Source organism: Scyliorhinus canicula, chromosome 2, assembly GCF_902713615.1.
Source record: "Scyliorhinus canicula chromosome 2, sScyCan1.1, whole genome shotgun sequence".
NCBI lineage: Eukaryota > Metazoa > Chordata > Chondrichthyes > Carcharhiniformes > Scyliorhinidae > Scyliorhinus > Scyliorhinus canicula.
In genome coordinates this window covers 283040353-283061285 of record NC_052147.1, presented here as the reverse complement: position 1 = coordinate 283061285, position 20933 = coordinate 283040353, and the positions used below count along the sequence as shown (strand labels likewise).

Genomic DNA, 20933 nt, shown 5'->3' with positions numbered 1-20933 from the left:
ATGTTTGCAGTTCATTGCACGATGTTCAGCATCATTCACAACTCCTCAGATAATGAAGCAGTCCACGTCCAAATGCAGCAAGACCTGGACAATATCCAGGCTTGGGCTGACAAGGGGCAAGGGACAACACCGGGCAGCACGGTAGCATTGTGGAACCGGGCAGCACGGTAGCATTGTGGATAGCACAATCGCTTCACAGCTCCAGGGTCCCAGGTTCGATTCCGACTTGGGTCACTGTCTGTGCAGAGACTGCATACTCTCCCCGTGTGTGCGTGGGTTTCCTCCGGGTACTCCGGTTTCCTCCCACAGTCCAAAGATGTGCAGGTTAGGTGGATTGGCCAGGATAAATTGCCCTTAGTGTCCAAAATTGCCCTTAGTGTTGGGTGGGGTTACTGGGTTATGGGGATAGGGTGGAGGTGTTGAACTTGGGTAGGGGGTAGGGTGCTCTTTCCAAGAGCTGGTGCAGACTCGATGGGCTGAATGGCCTCCTTCTGCACTGTAAATTCTATGTAAATCTATGTAAAGTTACATTCACGCCACACATGTGCCAGGCAATCACCATCTCCTACAAGAGAGGATCTGACCATCACCCCTTGACATTCAATGGCATTCCCATCTCTGAATCCCCACAATCAACATCCTGGTGGTTACCATTGACCAGGAACTGAACTGGACTAACCATATAAATACTGTGGCTACCAGGGCAGATCGGAAGCTGGGAATCCTATGGCGTGTAACACACCTCCTGACCCCTCAAAGCTTGTCGACAGTCTACAAGGCACAAGTCAGGGGTGTAATGGAATACTCTCCACTTGCCTGGATGAGCGCAGCTCCAACAACACTCAAGAAGCTCAACTCCATCCAGGACAAAGCAGCCCCGCTTGATTGCTCCCCTTCCACAAACATTCAAACCCCCCACCACCGACACACAGTGGCAGCCGTGTGTACCATCTACAAGATGCACTGCAGTAACTCACCAAGGCTCCATAGGCAGCACCTTCCAATCCTACGACCGCTATCATCTAGAAGGACAAGAGCAGCAGATACCTGGGAACCCCACCACCTGGAGGTTTCCCTCCAAGTCACTCACCACCCTGACTTGGAAATATATCATCCGTTCCTTCACTGTCACTGGGTCAGAATCCTGAAACAGCACAGGGGGTGTACCTACATCACAATGACTGCAGCGGTTCAAGAAGCGATTCACAACCACCTTCTCAAAGGGCAATGTTGCTCATTGTGCTTTTGCTTAATTTGCTCTGTTTTATAACCTTTGCTCTAGAGTCACCAGGTATCTTTCTGATACCACCACGAGGTTCAAGGCCAAGTGCTAATCAATAACTCAATACTCCAGTTAGTAAGTTTCAAAACAAAACACATTTATTATACACACAGTCAATCACTACTCATGCAGAAAACTCTACTTACTAAACTATCACTATAACTACAGGTCTATACTTAGCTTTTGGAATGGCCCACCAGGTCAGAGGAACAATGGCCTTTGTCCGGTTCTGAATCTGCTGGCTTCAAACTGGTATGGAATAGTAGCTAGGAGCGTCTATCTCGTAGCGTGCGTTGACTGGAGACTTACTTGGTTGGTGCAGCTGCTAGGCAGGTCTCTCCTTGTTGAGAGTCATGGTCAAGAGTTCTTTGGGAGCTGCCAAGAAGATCGAATTGAACTTGGGGACTCTATTTTATAGTCCCCAAGGGTTTCGCGCCCTTTTGGGCTGACCCCGGACTAAGATTGGACTAAGTTCTGATCATTTGAATCGATTTCTCCAATACTGGAGCTGTTCCCTGATCGCTGGGCAGTTCCTATGCGTCCGTTGGCCTTCCTTTGTCCTGGCTCCCGCTGGCGCCGGGGAGTCTGGTTTGGTCTCGATTGCTCTTAATGTTTCCAATTGTTCCCGGGGATCGCTCATTAATATGAAGATGGTCGCTGGTTTCGGTTCTGTCTGGGTCTTTGCAAGTCTTAATACACAGGAAACCTTGTACCTGCTTGTTTCCCTCTGCCTGGCTGAATTACCCAGCATTCTTAGCGGAACTCCATTTTGGGATTGGGAAGTGGCCACCCCAGGTGGCTGCACTATTAGGGATGGGAGCTGAATGATGGAGCAGCCAGTGATGCCCACATCCCGTGAATTAAGAACAAAAAAGTGGGGTGAGGTTTGTGGAACACTGGCGCCAGTACTTGGGAAAGGGGGTGCCGTACAATTGGCACCGTCTACACCTTGACCGGGGCTGAGAGTAGTGTTCTGGCGATCCACAGAACAAAGATTTTAAACGAAATAGCAGGGGGCGAGCCATCAAATTTGGGAAGATGTGATAAATCAAAGATTGCAGGCAAGGCAAGAGAGAAAGGTATTACTCTGAGAAATGATGAACAGACTGTGACAGGGGCTGGTTCAGACTCCGCACAGACAGTGACTCAAGCCGGGAATCGAACATAGAACATAGAACATAGAACAGTACAGCACAGAACAGGCCCTTCGGCCCTCGATGTTGTGCCGAGCCATGATCACCCTACTCAAACCCACGTATCCACCCTATACCCGTAACCCAACAACCCCCCCCCCTTAACCTTACTTTTATTAGGACACTACGGGCAATTTAGCATGGCCAATCCACCTAACCCGCACATCTGTGGGAGGAAACCGGAGCACCCGGAGGAAACCCACGCACACACGGGGAGAACGTGCATACTCCACACAGACAGTGACCCAGCCGGGAATCGAACCTGGGACCCTGGAGCTGTAATAACAGTGGGCAGCACGGTAGCATTGTGGATAGCATAATTGCTTCACAGCTCCAGGGTCCCAGGTTCGATTCCGGCTTGGGTCACTGTCTGTGCGGAGTCTGCACATCCTCCCCGTAGAATTTACAGTGCAGAAGGAGGCAATTCAGCCCATCGAGTCTACACCAGCCCTTGGAAAGAGCACTCCACTGGTGCGTGGGTTTCCTCCGGGTGCTCCGGTTTCCTCCCACAGTCCAAAGATGTGCAGGTTAGGTGGATTGGCCATGATAAATTGCCCTTAGTGTCCAAAATTGCCCTTCGTGTTAGGTGGGGTTACTGGGTTATGGGGATAGGGTAGAGGTGTTGAAAAGGGTGCTCTTTCCAAGAGCCGGTGCAGACCCGATGGGCCGAATGGCCTCATTCTGCACTGTAAATTCTATGTAACATAGATCAGTACAGCACAGTACAAGCCCTTCGGCCCCCGATGCTGTGCCGACCATTTATCCTAATCTAAGATCAACCTGGTTTCTGAGATCCCCCCCCCCCCCCCCCCCCCCCCCCCTCATCCTTCTGAACTCCAGCGAACACAATCCTAACCAACTCAATCTCTCCTCATACATCAGTCCCGCCACCCCAGGAATCAGTCTGGTAAACCTTCACTGCGCTCCCTCCATAGCAAGAACATCCTTCCTCAGATACGGACACCAAAACTGCCCACAATATTCCAGGTGTGGCCTCACCAGGGCCCTGTACAATTGCAGCAACACATCCCTGCTTCTATACCCGAACCCTCTCGCAATGAAGGCCAACATACCATTAGCCTTCTTTACTGCCTGCTGTACCTGCATGCTTACCTTCAGTGACTGGTGTACGAGGACACCCAGACCTCATTGCACATTCTCATCTCCTAATTTATAGCCATTCAGGTAGTAATCTGCCTTCCCGTCTTTGTTACCAAAGTGGATAACCTCACATTTATCCAAATTATACTGCATCTGCCATTCACTTGCCCGCTCACTGAACTTGTCCAAATCACACTGAAGGATCTCTGTATCCTACTCACAGTTCACCCCCTCCCCCCCCCCCCCCCCCCCACCCAACTTGGTGTCATCTGCAAATTTAGAGATATTTTCTAAATCATTAATGTGAATACCTGGGTTCCCAGCACCGATCCCTACGGTACCTCACTTGTCACTGTTTGCCAATTTGAAAAATACCCGTTAATTCCTACTCTTTGTTTCCTGTCTGTCAATCATTTTTTATCCATCTCAATCTACCCCTAATCCCACGCGCTTTAATTTTACACGCTAATCTCGTGTGCATCTAAAGTCTTCTGAGGGTCCAAATGAACCGCATTCTCAGGCACCTCATCAATTATACTGGTTCCATCCTCAAAGAATTCCAGTATATTTGTCAAGAATGATTTCCCCTTCATAAATCGATGCTGACTCTGTCCGACCCTGCAACTGTTTTCTAAGTGCTCTGCTATAAAACCTTTGATAATGGATTCTAGAATATTCCCCACTACCAATGTCAAGTTTACTGATCTATTATTCCCTGTTTTCTCTCAATTTCTCTCAATTTCACTAAGCGGAAATGTTTTGGGAAAGTTTTTTTTTAGGACTATGTTTAACTGTGTAAATATAATCTTGCATGTTTAAGTTTTCTTTTATTTTTGTCCATGAATGTTTTCATTTGATGTCTAAAATCTCAAAAAATGGTATTGGAATTATTGCTTTTGACTTCATTGCACCTCATAATAAAAATGTAAATTGCAAATGGTTGTGATAGCTTGCCCAAGTTGCCCTTTGCGATTTAGGCAGCCCAGCATTGACCAGCTGCCACATATTAACAGGAGAATTTCTTTTCTCTCTCGGTGGTGAGCGGTCTTCGGAATTCTCTTCGTCAAAATGTAGTGGAAACGGAGTCTTTGAATATTTTTAAGGCAGAGCGAGATATAGATTGTTGGTAAGATAGAGGGTGAAATGTTATTGGAGGTAGGAATGTAGAATTAAGGTTAAGTCAGATGAGCCATGATCTTGTTGAATGGCCGAGCAGGCTTGAGGGGCCGAGTGTGAGCGAGCGACTGAGTGAGTGTGAGCGAGTGTGAGCTTGAACCCATTCTGCTTCATGTCTGGTATCCACAGTAGCAAAAAGGCTATTTTTGTCAGGAGTGTGTGGATAGAGAAGCAGAGGGAGCCGCGGTGGGGGGGGGGGGGGGGGGGGGACTAATTGCTGTTATAGCACAGGAGCAATGGGCTGAATGGCCTCCTGCCATTCTGAGTTGGCTAGGCTGTCACCTGAGTGATCAGCATTTTCCTTTTCACTGTTCTCGCCAGGTTTTAACCCCGTGTGGTACGAGACTCTGAGTTTCATTGTTCACGTCCCCGATCTCGCTCTCGTCCGATTTGTGGTTGAAGATTATGACCTAACTTCAAAGAATGATTTTGTGGGTCAGTACACGTTACCATTCACCATGATCAAGCAAGGTGAGATATCTGCCCGTTCATCCTTTACTGATAGAAAGAAATTGTCCCATTTCTATGGTGCGCTTCACCCTCACAGAAGATCCCGTACCAGCCTCCCCGGACAGGCGCCGGAATGTGGCGACTAGGGGCTTTTCACAGTAACTTCATTGAAGCCTACTCGTGACTATAAGCCATTTTCATTTTCATTTCATTTTTCATTTCATGAGATAATAAGTTCAGAAGAAACAGGAGCAGAAGTAGGCCATTCAGCCCATCGAGCTGCTCCTCCATTCAATAAGAACACGGCTGATTTGGTTGTGACCTTGACTCCACTTTCCTGCCTGACCCCCATAACCCTTGACCCCCCCTTATCAGTCAAAACTCTGTCTCGCTCATCCTTGAATATATCGAGTGACCTGCAGCCACCACTGCCCCCTGGGGGAGAGAATTCTAACAATTAACAATCCCAGTTGTAACCAATTAACAATCCACCGAACCTGCTCACGGATCAGGTGGTCATGCAGAGATCCTCCTTTGAGGTTCTTCCTTTTAATTTAGCTTCTAGCTCCTCATATCTCTTTGCTCATTCACTCTGTGTTATTGATATCTATATGGACCACGGTAACTGTATCCTCCGCCTCCCTCCGCAGTTCCTCTCCAGCCCCGAGACAATGTCCCAGATGCTGGCACCGGGCAGGCAGCACAGCCGCCTGGACACTCGGTCTCAGCGACAGAGAACAGGGTCTATCCCCCAATGTCCACCACATCCACTACACCCCTGTTCACCCCCCTCCACTTAAACACCTTCCAGTGCCGCAGGGCCTCGCTCAGCTTCCCCATCCACCCTGCAGCTTTCGCTCTCCTTCACACCAGCCGCAGGAGCCTTATCCTGCTGGGCAATAGTGAGGGTGCAGGCTCCTCCAGTCCTGCCTCACCCGCGGTCACACCCTCCTGTCCCTGACCACTGACCATAGCCAACACGTGCTGGCTTTGCCAGTGACCCGCACACCCTGCGGGCAAGTAAAAAAACGGGTGGAGGACAAGAAGAGAGATGCGGGAGGGGCTGGGTGGGTGGGGGAGACGGGGCTGAGAGGGGCAGGGAAGGCGCGGGAGAGGCTAATGCGGGAAGTTGAGAGGGGGAGGGGAGTAAAGAAGAGATTGGGGGAAGAGTAGAGATGGGGAGGGAAGGGGGGGGTGACGGGGAGGAGAGAAATGGGGCTGGAAGAGACGCACGGAAGTGAAGAGGTGACTGCGAGGGGGGGGGAGCTGGTCCTGTCCTTAACCTTCGCTTATCTCTAATGACACGGTCTCTTCCTCCTCCAGGTTACCGCCACATTCACCTGCTCTCGAAGGATGGGATGCCAATCCCGCCTTCCTCCTTGTTTGTCCACACCAGGATCACGGAGGCAGCTGGAAGATAGTTCAGCGTGAGGATAATTGAACACTTCCTCCCATCGCTCACTCCCAACATTCCCTCACTGTTTTTTTATAGCCGTGTAAAGATTTACTTGTATTTTTTATATTTAATTCACTGCTATTTACAAGTTAGCTTCGAGCTGCTCATTTTTTGAAAACCCATGAACAGGTCGCTGGTCAAAGCGGGAGGTCATAGTTGAATTGTTACCACCAAACTGGCAAATCGCACGATCACCGAACACGTCAGCGGCTACGTTTCATCGGGAAGCTTCCTGAAGGTGGATTTCAATCCCAATTCCCAATTTATCTTTTCTCCGGGAAGCTGGTTGTGGTGAGGCATTGTCCATTGGTGGGCTGAGCCGGGGTAGGTGGAGCCTGTCGGCATGGCAACAGACTGGTCCCTCCTGTCAATGGATGGTGTCCAAGGTCGGCCATCAGCTTTCTCAAAAAAGTCACTGATAGGAGTAGTCTGTAGGCCACCAAATAGTAACATTATGCTGGGGTAGGCAATAAACAAAGAAATAACTGATGCATGTAGAAATGGTACAGCAGTTATCATGGGGGATTTTAATCTACTTTGTCGATTGGTTTAACCAGGTCGGTCAAGGCAACCTTGAGGAGGAGTTTATAGAATGTATCCGCGATAGTTTCCTAGAACAGTATGTAATGGAACCTACAAGGGAACAAGGGGTCCTAGATCTGGTCCTGTGTAATGAGACAGGATTGATTAATGATCTCATAGTTAGGGATCCTCTTGGAAGGAGCGATCACAATATGCTTGGAATTTAAAATACAGATGGAGGGTGAGAAGGTAAAATCAAACACTAGTGTTTTGTGCTTAAACAAAGGAGATTACAATGGGATGAGAGAAGAACTAGCTAAGGTAGACTGGGAGCAAAGACTTCATGGCGAAACAGTTGAGGAACAGTAGAGAACCTTCCAAGCGATTTTTCACAGTACTCAGCAAAGGTTTATACCAACAAAAAGGAAGGACGGTAGAAAGAGGGAAAACCAACCGTGGATATCTAAGGAAATAAGGGAGAGTATCAAATTGAAGGAAAAAGCATACAAAGTGGCAAAGATTAGTGGGAGACTAGAGGGCTGGGAAATCTTTAGGGGGCAACAGAAAGCTACTAAAAAAGCTATAAAGAAGAGTAAGATAGATTATGAGAGTAAACTTGCTCAGAATATAAAAACAGATAGTAAAAGTATCTACAAGTATATAGAACAAAAAAGAGTGGCTAAGGTAAATATTGGTCCTTTAGAGGATGAGAAGGGAGATTTAATAATGGGAAATGAGGAAATGGCTGAGGAACTGAACAGGTTTTTTGGGTCGGTCTTCACAGTGGAAGACACAAATAACATGCCAGTGACTGATGGAAATGAGGCTATGGCAGGGGAGAACCTTGAGATGATTGTTATCACTAAGGAGGTAGTGATGGGCAAGCTAATGGGGCTAAAGGTAGACAAGTCTCCTGGCCCTGTGGAATGCATCCCAGAGTGCTAAAAGAGATTGGAAATTAGCAAACGTGACACCACTGTTTAAAAAAGGAGGTAGGCAGAAAGCGGGTAATTATAGGCCAGTGAGCTTAACTTCGGTAGTAGGGAAAAAGCTGGAATCTATCATCAAGGAAGAAATAGTGAGGCATCTGGATGGAAATTGTCCCATTGGGCAGACGCAGCATGGGTTCATAAAGCATGGGTCGTGCCTAACTAATTTAGTGGAGTTTTTTGAGGACATTACAAGTGCAGTAGACAACGGGGAGCCGATGGATGTGGTATATCTGGATTTCCAGAAAGCCTTTGACAAGGTGCCACACAAAAGGTTGCTGCATAAGATAATGATACGTGGCGTTAAGGGTAAAGTAGTAGCATGGATAGAGGATTAGTTAATTAATAGAAAGCAAAGAGTGGGGATTAATGGGTGTTTCTCTGGTTGGCAATCAGTAGCTAGTGGTGTCTCTCAGGGATCAGTGTTGGGCCTACAATTGTTCACAATTTATATAGAAGATTTGGAGTTGGGGACCAAGTGCAATGTGTCCAAGTTTGCAGATGACACTAAGATGAGTGGTAAAGCGAAAAGTGCAGAGGATACCGGAAGTCTGCAGAGGGATTTGGATAGTTTAAGTGAATGGGCTAGGGTCTGGCAGATGGAATACAATGTTGACAAATGTGAGGTTATCCATTTTGGTAGGAATAACAGCAAAAGGGATTATTATTTAAATGATAAAGTGTTAAAACAAGCTGCTGGGCAGAGAGATATGGGTGTGTTAGTGCACGAGTTGCAAAAAGTTGGTTTACAGGTGCAACAGGTGATTAATAAGACAAATGGAATTTTGTCCTTCATTGCTAGAGGGACGGAGTTTAAGACTTGGGAGGTTATGTTGCAATTGTATACGATGTTAGTGAGGCCACACCTGGAGTATTGTGTTCAGTTTGGGTCTCCTTACCTGAGAAAGGACGTACTGGCACTGGAGGGTATGCAGAGGAGATTCACTAGGTTAATCCCAGAGCTGAAGGGGTTGGATTACGAGGAGAGGTTGAGTTGACTGGGACTGTATTCGTTGGAATTTAGAAGGATGAGGGGGGATCTTATAGAAACATTTAAAATTATGAAGGGAATAGATAGGATAGATGTGGGCAGGTTGTTTCCACTGGCGGGTGACAGCAGAACTAGGGGGCATAGCCTCAAAATAAGGGGAAGTAGATTTAGGACTGAGTTTAGGAGGAACTTCTTCACCCAAAGGGTTGGGAATCTATGGAATTCCTTGCCCAGTGAAGCAGTTGAGGCTCCTTCATTACATGTTTTTAAGGTAAAGATAGATAGTTTTTTGAAGAATAAAGGGATTAAGGGTTATGGTGTTCGGGCCGGAAAGTGGAGCTGAGTCCACAAAAGATCAGCCATGATCTAATTGAATGGCGGAGCAGGCTCGAGGGGCCAGATGGCCGACTCCTGCTCCTAGTTCTTATGTTCTTATAGTATTGACCGGAACGAGGGTCTGCCTTAGTGTCACGAATACAAGGAGAAAGAGTGTATGGGGAGTGGAGGGGGGGGGGGGGGGGGTGGATTGAGGGAAGGAGAGGGGAGAGCTGGTACTGTGGCGGGGACACATCCTTCCTCAGAGAAGGAGACCAAAACTGAGCACAATAAAGGGTCGAGGAAGGTTAAACATAGAATCATAGAATTTACAGTGCAGAAGGAGGCCGTTTGGCCCATCGAGTCCGCACCGGCCCTTACAAAGAGCACCCTACTGAAGCCCACATATCTACCCTATCCCCGTAACCCAGTAACCCCCACTTAACATTTTTTGGACATTAAGGGCAATTTATCATGGCCAATCCACCTAACCCCCGCATCTTTGAACTGTGGGAGGAAACCGGAGCACCCGGAGGAAACCCACGCACACACGGGGAGAATGTGCAGACTCCACACAGACAGTGACCCAGCGGGGAATCGAACCCGGGACGTTGGAGCTGTGATGCAGCAGTGCTAACCACTGTGCTACCGTGCGGATGGAGCTGAGACAGACCGGCCATGATTTAACTGGGGCTGGAACAGGCTAGAGGGGCCGAACTGCGTTGTTCTGTTCACCAGGCAAGACTCCTGGCGTTCTGGCAACATTTCCATGCCAGATTATGTCACGGAAGGTTCTGGAACCTTGGCTGTCAAATAGCTGTGTGGAGGATTGAGGTTATGGGGCGGGGAATGGTTTTCACCAGCAGCCTCGCGCGCACATCAACGGGTAAGAGATGGTACCTTCAGTCATTGACCCTCAAAGCTCGTCAACCTGCCTACCTTTTGTTGAACCCCCCCTGTGGGGCCTGTGCAACTCCAAGTAGGTTCCCCCAACCAATTAAACGTCAGTATGTTGAAATTCAATCTGTGTTGGCTTCTAGTTATTTATTTGCTGCGCTTTGGGGGCATCGACCCCACATTGCACCTCATTCCTGTCTGTCCGTAATGCCCAAATAAAGAATGACACCAATAATGAGAATCTTTATTATTGTCACAAGTAGGCTGACATTAACCCTGCAATAGAGTTACTGTGAAAAGCCCCTAGTCGCCACACTCTGGCGCCTGTTCGGGTACACTGAGGGAGCATTCAGAATGTCCAATTCACCCAACAGCACGTCTTTCGGGACTTGTGGGAGGAAACCGGAGCACCCGGAGGAAACCCATGCAGACACGGGGAGAAAGTGCAGACTCCGCACAGACAGTGACCCAAGCCGGGAATCGAACCTGGGACCCTGGCGCTGTGAAGCAACTGTGCTAACCACTGTGCTACCGTGCCGCCAATAAAGGTGGGTGGGGGAGGGGGGTAGGGAGACCTGGAGCGCTGTTTAAACAACACGTTCACGATTTATACTTGGAGGTTTGCAGTGCATTAGTCAGGATATTGTTTTGAAAAGCAAACGGACCATGGTCAGACTCTATAAATTACTGGTTAGGACTCATAGAATCAGAGAATAGAATGATCAAATCACTACAGTGCAGAAGGAGGCCATTCTGGGCCTCTGAAACAGCACCGTAACCAAACTCATGCCCTCTCCTTGCAACCCAGTAACCCCACGTATGGACACTAAGGGGAAATTTAGACTGGCCAATCCACCTAACCCGCACATTTTCCGACTGTGGGAGGAAACCGGAGCACCCGGAGGAAACCCACGGGGAGAAAGGCAAACTCCACACAATCACCCAAGGCTGGAATTGAGCCCGGCTCGCTGGCGCTGTGAGGCAGCGGTGCTAACCACTGTGCCACCCTTGTTTGGAGCACTGCGGAGAATTCTGGATTCCACACTTCAGGAAAGAGATGAAGGCGAATGAAAGGCTCCGGAGGAGGGTTCCCAGGACTTCCCCAAGATGCACCCCGACGCCGGGTGTTTTGCGACAGGCCGCTCGGAGAATCGCCGCTCCGGTCGAGCGGCGATTCTCCGGCCCGGATGGGCTGAGCGGCCTGCCTAATACGACCGGTTCACGCCGGCGCAAACCACGCCTGGTCGCTGCCGGCGTGAACAGCGCGCGATTGCTGCGTGTGGGGCCTGTGGGGGGGGCGGAGGGAGGATCGAGCAGCAGGAGGCTGCTCAGGAGGTGTCTGGCCTGCGATCAGTGCCCATCGATCGTTGGGCCGGCGTCTCTGAAAGACGCACTCTTTTCCCTCCGCCGCCCCGCAAGATCAATCCTCCATGTCTTGTGGGGCAGCGGAGGGGAGGACGGCAACCGCGCAATGCGCTGGTGACGTCACTTAGGCGCCGCCGGCTGCGTGATTCAGGCGGGGCCGCTTTGACGCAAGCGTCAAGGCCCGGTGTACGAGATTGACGCACTTCCGCTCCTAGCCCCCTGGGGGTGGGAGAATAGGAGGCGAGGAGCGGCCTCCAACACCGGAGTGAAACACTCCGGTTTCTACTCCGCCATCGGCACTTTGTCTCCCTTTGGGAGAATCGCGCCCAAAGACACTCAAACACACACACTCACAGAAACACATATTCACATTCAAACACACACACTCACAGAAACACATATTCACACTCAAACACACACACACAAACACACTCAAACACACACTCACAGAAACACATATTCACACTCAAACACACACACACAAACACACTCAAACACACACTCATAGAAATACATATTCACACTCAAACACACACACACAAACACACACTCACAGAAACACATATTCACACTCAAATACATACACAAATACACGTAGTCACAAAAACAAATATTCACACTCAAACACATCCACGTATTCACAAATGCTCAAACTAACACACAGGAAAATGTTCGTGAAACAGTTTTAAAATATTTATTTTAAACAAAAGCTAAGAGTTTGACACTGGTGAGTCTGTCAGAAGGAGAGGAATCGGGGTCCTGTTTCCCCCGACCATCTGCGAGCCTCCAAACTGGGTCCGTTTCTCTTGTTCTGAGTCACAGAGCAGAGATCGCCGGGATTGGCAATGATTGGGGAGACCGGGCAGTTCAGCATCCGCTTTGGTTCCGGACACAGATACAGGAACAGTGTGGGAGGGATAGAGAGAGTGAGACAGGCAAAGACACGGAGAGAGAGAGAGATGGTGAACGAGTGAGATCAGATAACATCGACTCTGGCAAACGACTGATCCATTCCCAGACTGTTCTCCACGAAGACTTCATACTTTCCCGCGTCTGCCGCTCTGATGTTTTTGATTGTCAGGGTCGTGGTGTCTGAATCAATGTCGTAGAACAACCTGAGACGGAGAGAGGTGGGGGGGGGGGGGGAGAATTGAGTGCCTGTACGAGCCTCACAGTTTCTCCACATCAGACGGATATACACCAGTCCATCCTCCCGCTCAATTCATGCCACGTGACTCCTGCAAGACCCCAGAATCTAATAGCACAGGAACAGGCCATTTGGCCCATCATATCTGTGCTGTGTCAATGATAGAGCTAAAATACTCTCACTCTTCTGCTCTTTCCCCATAGTCCTGTGCATTTCCCCCCCCCACCCCCACCCTTCCCAGATTTATCCAATTGCCCTTTGTAAATTATTATTGAATCTGCTTCCTCCACACTTTCAGGCACCACCTTCCAGGCCACGGTTAACAACTCACTCCGCCAACCAAAATTCTCCTCCTCTCCCCCCTCTGGTTATTTTGCCACTTATTTTAAGGCCTTGCTGAGAAGGCCTGGGCTAGGGAAGACCTGGAGCTCTTTGGAATGTGCCTTTCCAAAATAAAAGTATCTCATGAGATGTGGGAGTCGCTGGGTCAGCATTTGTTGTCCACCCCTAGCTGGTGGTGAGAGGGTTTTGTTTTATTATTTTATGGGGTGTCGGTATTTCCACTTGCCTGGATGAGTGCAGCTCCAACAACACTCAAGAAGCTCGACACCATCCAGGACAAAGCAGCCCCGCTTGATTGCTCCCCCTTCCAAACATTCAAACCCTTCATTACCGACACACAGTGGCAGCCGTGTGTACCATCTACAAGATGCACTGCAGTAACTCACCAAGGCTCCTTAGACAGCATCTTCTAAACCCACGATCACTACCATCCAGAAGGACAAGAACAGCAGATACCTGGGAACCCCACCACCTGGAGGTCCCCCCTCCAAGTCACTCACCACCCTGGCTGGGAAATATATCGGCCGTTCCTTCACTGTGGCTGGGGTCAAATCCTGGAACTCCCTCCCTAACAGCACAGTGGGAGTACCTACATCACATGGGACTGCAGCGGTTCAAGAAGGCAGCTCACCCCCACCTTCTGAAGGGCAACCAGGGATGGGCAATAAATGCTGGCCTAACCAGCGACGCCCATATCCCGTAAATTAATTTTAAAAAAACATTGGCCTTGAACTGAGAGTCTCGCTCGGCCATTTCAGCGGACAGTTCAGGGACAACTACGTTGCTGAGGGTCTGGGGTCATGTGTAGGCCAGACCGGGTCAGAATGGGAGATTTCCTTCCTTAAAGGACCAGGTGGGTTTTAATGACAATCTGGGGTCCATCGGTGGGACTAGTGGGAATCCCGCTGGCAAGGGGAAGGGAGAAGGGGGCAGGAAAACTTTGGCCGCCCTTACTGCCCCTCCGAGCTCACATCTCGACCTGACACGGCACTTTACACCTAGGCCCCAAAGTCCAATTCTCTGCTCCCTGGTTGGAACTCTCTTTGACCACTTCAGATTAGGGGTACACTGGGGCAGTGTTTATGTTACTGGGCTAGTCACCCAGACATGTGGGCTAATAACACAGAGAATGGGGGTGGGATTCTCCAACCCCCCCCCGCACTGTTTTTCGGGCGGGGGCGGGATTCACGCCAAGCTGGTCGCGTGCCGATGGCAGCGGCCCCTCTGGCAACATCTCCAGGCCCCAATAGGCCGGGCGGCCATCCGGTTTTGGCCAGTCCCATCGGCGTGGGTTACGCATGGCCCCACACGGTGGGATCCGGCAGGTAAGTTAGCGTAGGTGGTCCTTTGGGGGGGGGCGGGGGGGGGGGGGGGGGGGGGGCGGGGGGGGGGGGGGGCTGCGCAGGAGGATCTGTGTTCACTCCTAGTTATAGTGACCATGAAAGTGTTGGATTGTTGCAAAGACCCATCTGGTTCACTAATCTCTCTCTAGGGGAGGGAAACGTTTATCCTTTTGACCAGACTGCTCCGTATGTGAGTTCAGACCCACAGGCATACGGCTGACCCACACCCACACTCTGTAGTCGCTGAGCGAACCACTCGCTATTACCAAGTTGTTCGGGAAACGCCAATGTCGGTGCCCCTTCCCCACGTAGACTGCAGCGGATCGAGGAAAGGATTCCACCAAGTCCCCCCCCCCCCCCCCACCCCCCCCCCCCCCCCCCCCCACAAAGGGCAATAAATGATGGCCTAACCACTCAGATCCTGTGAATGACCCAGAAACCTGTACCAAAGCAGCAGAAAGTCACGAGCAATAGGATTTGACAGTGGGCCCCTCGGCCTGCTCAGGCTGTTGGGTCACTCAGCATGATCGTGGCTGCTCACGGGGGCATGGTGATTAGCACTGCTGCCTCACGATTCCAGGTTCGATTCCCGGCTTGGGTCACTGTCTGTGCGGAGTCTGCACGTTCTCCCCGTGTGTGCATGGGTTTCCTCCGGGTGCTCCGGTTTCCTCCCACAGTCCAAAGACGTGCTTGTTAGGTTGATTGGCCATGCTAAATTGCCCTTTAGTATCCAAAAGGTGAGATGGGGTTACTGGGTTACGGGGATAGGGTGGGGGAGTGGGCCTAGGTCGGTGCAAACTCAATGGGCCGAATGGCCTCATTCTGTACCGTTGGGATCCTATGGTTCTCCATCAACTCCACTTTCCAGTGCTATTTACACCCCTTGGATCCCATCTGGGAGACAATGTGGGAAGGTGGTGACATCGTGCCAATGTCAGTGAGCTAATAACCCGGAAAATTCTCCGGGGACAGGGGTTCAAATCCCTCCACGGCAGCTGGTGACTCTAAATTCAATAAATAAATCTTGACGTTAAATGTACAGCAACAGTGACCACAATACTATGGCCAATTGTTGTAAAATGGAAATCTGCCGTCCTTACCCGGTCTGGCCTAATGTGACTCCAGCAATGCTGTTAACGCTGCCTCTGTAATGCCCCGAGCGAGACACTCAGTTCCAGAACAGTTAGAGATGGACAACAAACACCGTGTGACTGAAACCCACATCCCATAAAATAATAAACACCAGCTCAGCCGTGAATTTCCAAAGGTGCAAACATATCGCAGAATGAAATAAATAGCCCTTTGAAATTATTGAGTCCGAGTTTCCATGGAAACCAGTCAGTCCCAGATACCCTCACTACCCTCACTATCCTGCCTCAGAGACCCTCACTATCCTGCCTCAGTGACCCTCACTATCCTGCCTCAGTGACCCTCACTATCCTGCCTCAGTGACCCTCACTATCCTGCCTCAGAGACCCTCACTATCCTGCCCAGTGATCCTCACTATCCTGCCCCAAAAACCCTCACTATCCTGCCTCAGAGTCCCTCACTATCCTGCCTCAGTGACCCTCACTATCCTGCCTCAGAGACCCTCACTATCCTGCCCCAGAGACCCTCACTATCCTGCCTCAGAGACCCTCACTATCCTGCCCCAGAGACCCTCACTATCCTGCCTCAGAGACCCTCACTATCCTGCCCCGGAGACCCTCACTATCCTGCCTCAGAGACCCTCACTATCCTGCCTCAGAGACCCTCACTACCCTCACTATCCTGCCTCAGAGACCCTCACTACCCTCACTATCCTGCCCCGGAGACCCTCACTATCCTGCCTCAGAGACCCTCACTATCCTGCCTCAGAGACCCTCACTATCCTGCCCCGGAGACCCTCACTATCCTGCCTCAGAGACCCTCACTATCCTGCCTCAGAGACCCTCACTATCCTGCCTCAGAGTCCCTCACTATCCTGCCCCAGAGACCCTCACTATCCTGCCTCAGAGACCCTCACTATCCTGCCTCAGAGACCCTCACTATCCTGCCCCGGAGACCCTCACTATCCTGCCTCAGAGACCCTCACTATCCTCACTATCCTGCCCCAGAGACCCTCACTATCCTGCCTCAGAGACCCTCACTATCCTGCCTCAGAGACCCTCACTATCCTGCCTCAGACCCTCACTATCCTGCCTCAGAGACCCTCACTGTCCTGCCTCAGAGACCCTCACTATCCTGCCTCAGAGACCCTCACTATCCTGCCTCAGAGACCCTCACTATCCTGCCCCAGTGACCCTCACTATCCTGCCTCAGAGACCCTCACTATCCTGCCCCGGAGACCCTCACTATCCTGCCTCAGAGACCCTCACTATCCTCACTATCCTGCCTCAGAGACCCTCACTATCCTGCCTCAGAGACCCTCACTATCCTGCCCCAGAGACCCTCACTATCCTGCCCCGAGACCCTCACTATCCTGCCTCAGAGACCCTCACTATCCTGCCTCAGAGACCCTCACTATCCTGCCCCAGAGACCCTCACTATCCTGCCCCAGAGACCCTCACTATCCTGCCCCGAGACCCTCACTATCCTGCCCCGGAGACCCTCACTATCCTGCCTCAGAGACCCTCACTATCCTGCCCCAGAGACCCTCACTATCCTGCCCCAGTGACCCTCACTATCCTGCCCCAGAGACCCTCACTATCCTGCCTCAGAGACCCTCACTATCCTGCCTCAGAGACCCTCACTATCCTGCCTCAGTGACCCTCACTATCCTGCCTCAGTGACCCTCACTATCCTGCCTCAGTGACCCTCACTATCCTGCTCCCGAGACCCTCACTATCCTGCCTCAGAGACCCTCACTATCCTGCCTCAGAGACCCTCACTATCCTGCCTCAGAGACCCTCACTATCCTGCCCCGGAGACCCTCACTATCCTGCCCCAGAGACCCTCACTATCCTGCCCCAGAGACCCTCACTATCCTGCCCCGAGACCCTCACTATCCTGCCTCAGTGACCCTCACTATCCTGCCCCAGAGACCCTCACTATCCTGCCTCAGAGACCCTCACTATCCTGCCCCAGAGACCCTCACTATCCTGCCTCAGAGACCCTCACTATCCTGCCCCAGAGACCCTCACTATCCTGCCCCAGAGACCCTCACTATCCTGCCCCGGAGACCCTCACTATCCTGCCCCGGAGATCCTCACTATCCTGCCTCAGAGACCCTCACTATCCTGACTCAGTGACCCTCACTATCCTGCCTCAGTGACCCTCACTATCCTGCCTCAGAGACCTTCACTATCCTCACTATCCTGCCCCGGAGACCCTCACTATCCTGCCCCGGAGGCCCTCACTATCCTGCCTCAGAGACCCTCACTATCCTGCCCCGGAGACCCTCACTATCCTGCCTCAGTGACCCTCACTATCCTGCCTCAGAGACCCTCACTATCCTGCCTCAGAGACCCTCACTACCCTCACTATCCTGACTCAGAGACCCTCACTATCCTGCCCCGGAGGCCCTCACTATCCTGCCTCAGAGACCCTCACTATCCTGCCCCGGAGACCCTCACTATCCTGCCTCAGAGACCCTCACTATCCTCACTATCCTGACTCAGAGACCCTCACTATCCTGCCCCGGAGGCCCTCACTATCCTGCCTCAGAGACCTTCACTATCCTGCCTCAGAGACCCTCACTATCCTGCCTCAGAGACCCTCACTATCCTGCCTCAGAGACCCTCACTATCCTGCCCCGGAGACCCTCACTATCCTGCCCCAGAGACCCTCACTATCCTGCCTCAGAGACCCTCACTATCCTGCCCCGGAGACCCTCACTATCCTGCCTCAGAGACCCTCACTATCCTGCCTCAGAGACCCTCACTATCCTGCCTCAGAGACCCTCACTATCCTGCCCCGGAGACCCTCACTATCCTGCCCCAGAGACCCTCACTATCCTGCCTCAGAGACCCTCACTATCCTGCCCCGGAGACCCTCACTATCCTGCCTCAGAGACCCTCACTATCCTGCCTCAGAGACCCTCACTATCCTGCCCCGGAGACCCTCACTATCCTGCCCCGGAGACCCTCACTATCCTGCCTCAGAGACCCTCACTATCCTCCGAGCTCCAGTCTCAGGTGCTGTTACCTGTCATCTTCCTCGATATCCTCACCATCCTTGGCCCAGCCCACGTCGGGCTCCGGCTCCCCACTGATGTGTGCGACCAGCTTCACCATCTGTCCTGCTTTCACCTTCACACTGTCCGGCCCCTTCTTGATCTTACCCGGAACTGAAACGAGACAATCCGAGTGAGAGCCGTGTGACAATATGAATATTGTAACAATAACGAAGGGTTAACAAGTTACTGTAACTACAGCCAACCACTGGATGGCGATCAAGCGCAGACACGGGGATCACACTCTTTATTCAGGGAGAAGGTTGTTAGGCGAGGTCGAGAATTGTCGTGTTATCTGAAGCTCTGTAATTAGAATCATAGTTTTAATGAATCTGTAATCTTTTATATCTTATCAATAAAGTCGAATCTATGTCGTTGTAGTGTACATCAATCAGCTTTGTTCAAAACTCAGCTTGATGTTCTTTATGAGACCCGACACTTTGAAGCCATCGTCATTCAGAAAGCAAAGAACATTTACCACCTCCTCCAGGGCAATTAGGGGTGGGCAATAAATGCTGGGTGAGCCAGCGAGGCCCACGTCCTGGGAATGAAGAAGAAAACACTCTGCTGGAAATCTGTCCCTTTCAATTCCATTTTGAAAGTTATAATTGAATCTGCTTCCCATCACCTTTCAAACAGTATCTGCAAACTCACTGCGTTAACAGGAGTTACAGCGTCCGAGCGGTGACGCTGCTGAGGGAGTGCAGCACATTTTTGGTGGAATGCAGTCTTGGATGGAGGGAGGGCGATAGAGGAGAGAAAGAGATACGGGGGGTGGTAGGTATGGGTCCGTTGAGGGATACACAGTCTGGGAGTGCCACAGTGTCATGGGAGTGTCCCTATAAGAAATGTATGTTTGTCAAATTGCTTCAGTGATGTCATTGTGTGGGTGGAGCTGGGCTGTGGCTCTGGGTTTTACTTTCGGTTTACACAGTTGAAAGCTGGATTCAGACAAAGAAGCCTTCTCCTCTCTCTCTCTCTCTTTGCATGCTAAAAGGAATCCAGATCACTTGATAATTTAAAACTGATAACTGTTTCCTGGAATGAATTCAAACCTATTGGGCACGATTCTCCGCTGCCCACGACGGGTCGGAGAATAGCGGGAGGGCCTTCCCGACAATTTTCACGGCCTCCTCCCACTATTCCCCCCCCCCTCCGACCGCCCCCCGCCACGAATCGCTGCTCACCGTTTTGTACGCCAAACAGCGATTCTCCGCAGGCCGATGGGCCGAATACCGCAGGAGTTTTCACGGCCGCGATCACACCTGCTTTTCAAGCAGAAATGTATCTGATTATCGCTGACGCACATTCAAAATGGACGGACGTCCACCGCATGACCACGACGACATCGCGAGACAGCCCTCAGCGACTCGGACAAACCTTCAATGTCCACGGACTTCCCAAGGTGTTGGTATCGGACAACGGCTCAGCTTTTTCGAGTATGGAGTTCACCGACTTTCTAACGCAAAACGGAGCTTGTCGTGTACGGACCGCACCGTAGCACCCGCCAGATTGGCCGAACGGGCGGTGTGGACATTCCAGCTCGGCACGCGGAATCAGGCCTCGGGCGTCTCCGGATGCCCACCCCGCCTGTTTCCATTATTACTCCAGGACCCACACGGCACACTGCCACCGGAGTGTCACCCTCGGAACCGTTAGTGGAACGTCGGCTGCGGGTGCGGTTGAGTCTTGTCTTGCCAGACAGCCGAGCGGAGATCTGCCACCAGCAGGGACACGTGGAGACACAGCCAACCAGACCCGTCAGGGAATTTGTAGCGGGCGGCGCCGTTTACATTGAAACTTCACCGATGGGGCGTTGCCGGTGCCGGCAAAGTGTTCGGGGCTGGTCTCGTACTCCGTACGGGTACAAGGTAAAGAATCGAACCGGCTCGTGGACCATCACCGTAGAGATGCTGGATGACGAATCAAAGCCCCCACGATTGGGGGTGCTCCCCCCCCACCCCCACCCCCCCCGCCCTCCGGAGCAGCCACCCGTGATACCCGGAGAGGCGGACGAGCCCCTCGATGCGGAGTTTGACTAATCCGACCCGGAGTCAGGCGCGGAGACTTTGCCGGCTGCAGCCGGGTCGGGTTCAGTAGGGATGGTGGTGGAGCACAACGGAGCCACCCTTCAACCCGGAATCGGTATCCCCGGTTCGTGACACCCCTCCGGACCCAGAACAGTGGCCGTTCGAGGGGCAGCCCCGAGTG

General features: G+C 51.4%; 2 protein-coding genes across 2 annotated transcripts in view; one reads left to right on the top strand and one right to left on the bottom strand.

Moving 5' to 3' along the window:
- plcd4b (phospholipase C, delta 4b) overlaps nt 1-7173 on the top strand; it is a 105009-nt gene extending 97836 nt beyond the window's left edge. Inside the window, exons 10-11 of the mRNA XM_038790315.1 lie at nt 5074-5223; nt 6526-7173. Coding sequence (XP_038646243.1) covers nt 5074-5223; nt 6526-6623 — 248 coding nt within the window. The 3' untranslated portion in view covers nt 6624-7173. The remainder of the gene's footprint in view (nt 1-5073; nt 5224-6525) is intronic.
- A 5233-nt stretch (nt 7174-12406) lies between these two features.
- Nucleotides 12407-20933, bottom strand: part of LOC119962203 (SPEG neighbor protein-like) — a 26822-nt gene continuing 18295 nt past the window's right edge. The window contains exons 4-5 of the mRNA XM_038790168.1: nt 18695-18836; nt 12407-12852 (exon numbers count right to left, since the gene is read on the bottom strand). Of these exons, the coding sequence (XP_038646096.1) occupies nt 12714-12852; nt 18695-18836 (281 nt within the window). The 3' untranslated portion in view covers nt 12407-12713. The remainder of the gene's footprint in view (nt 12853-18694; nt 18837-20933) is intronic.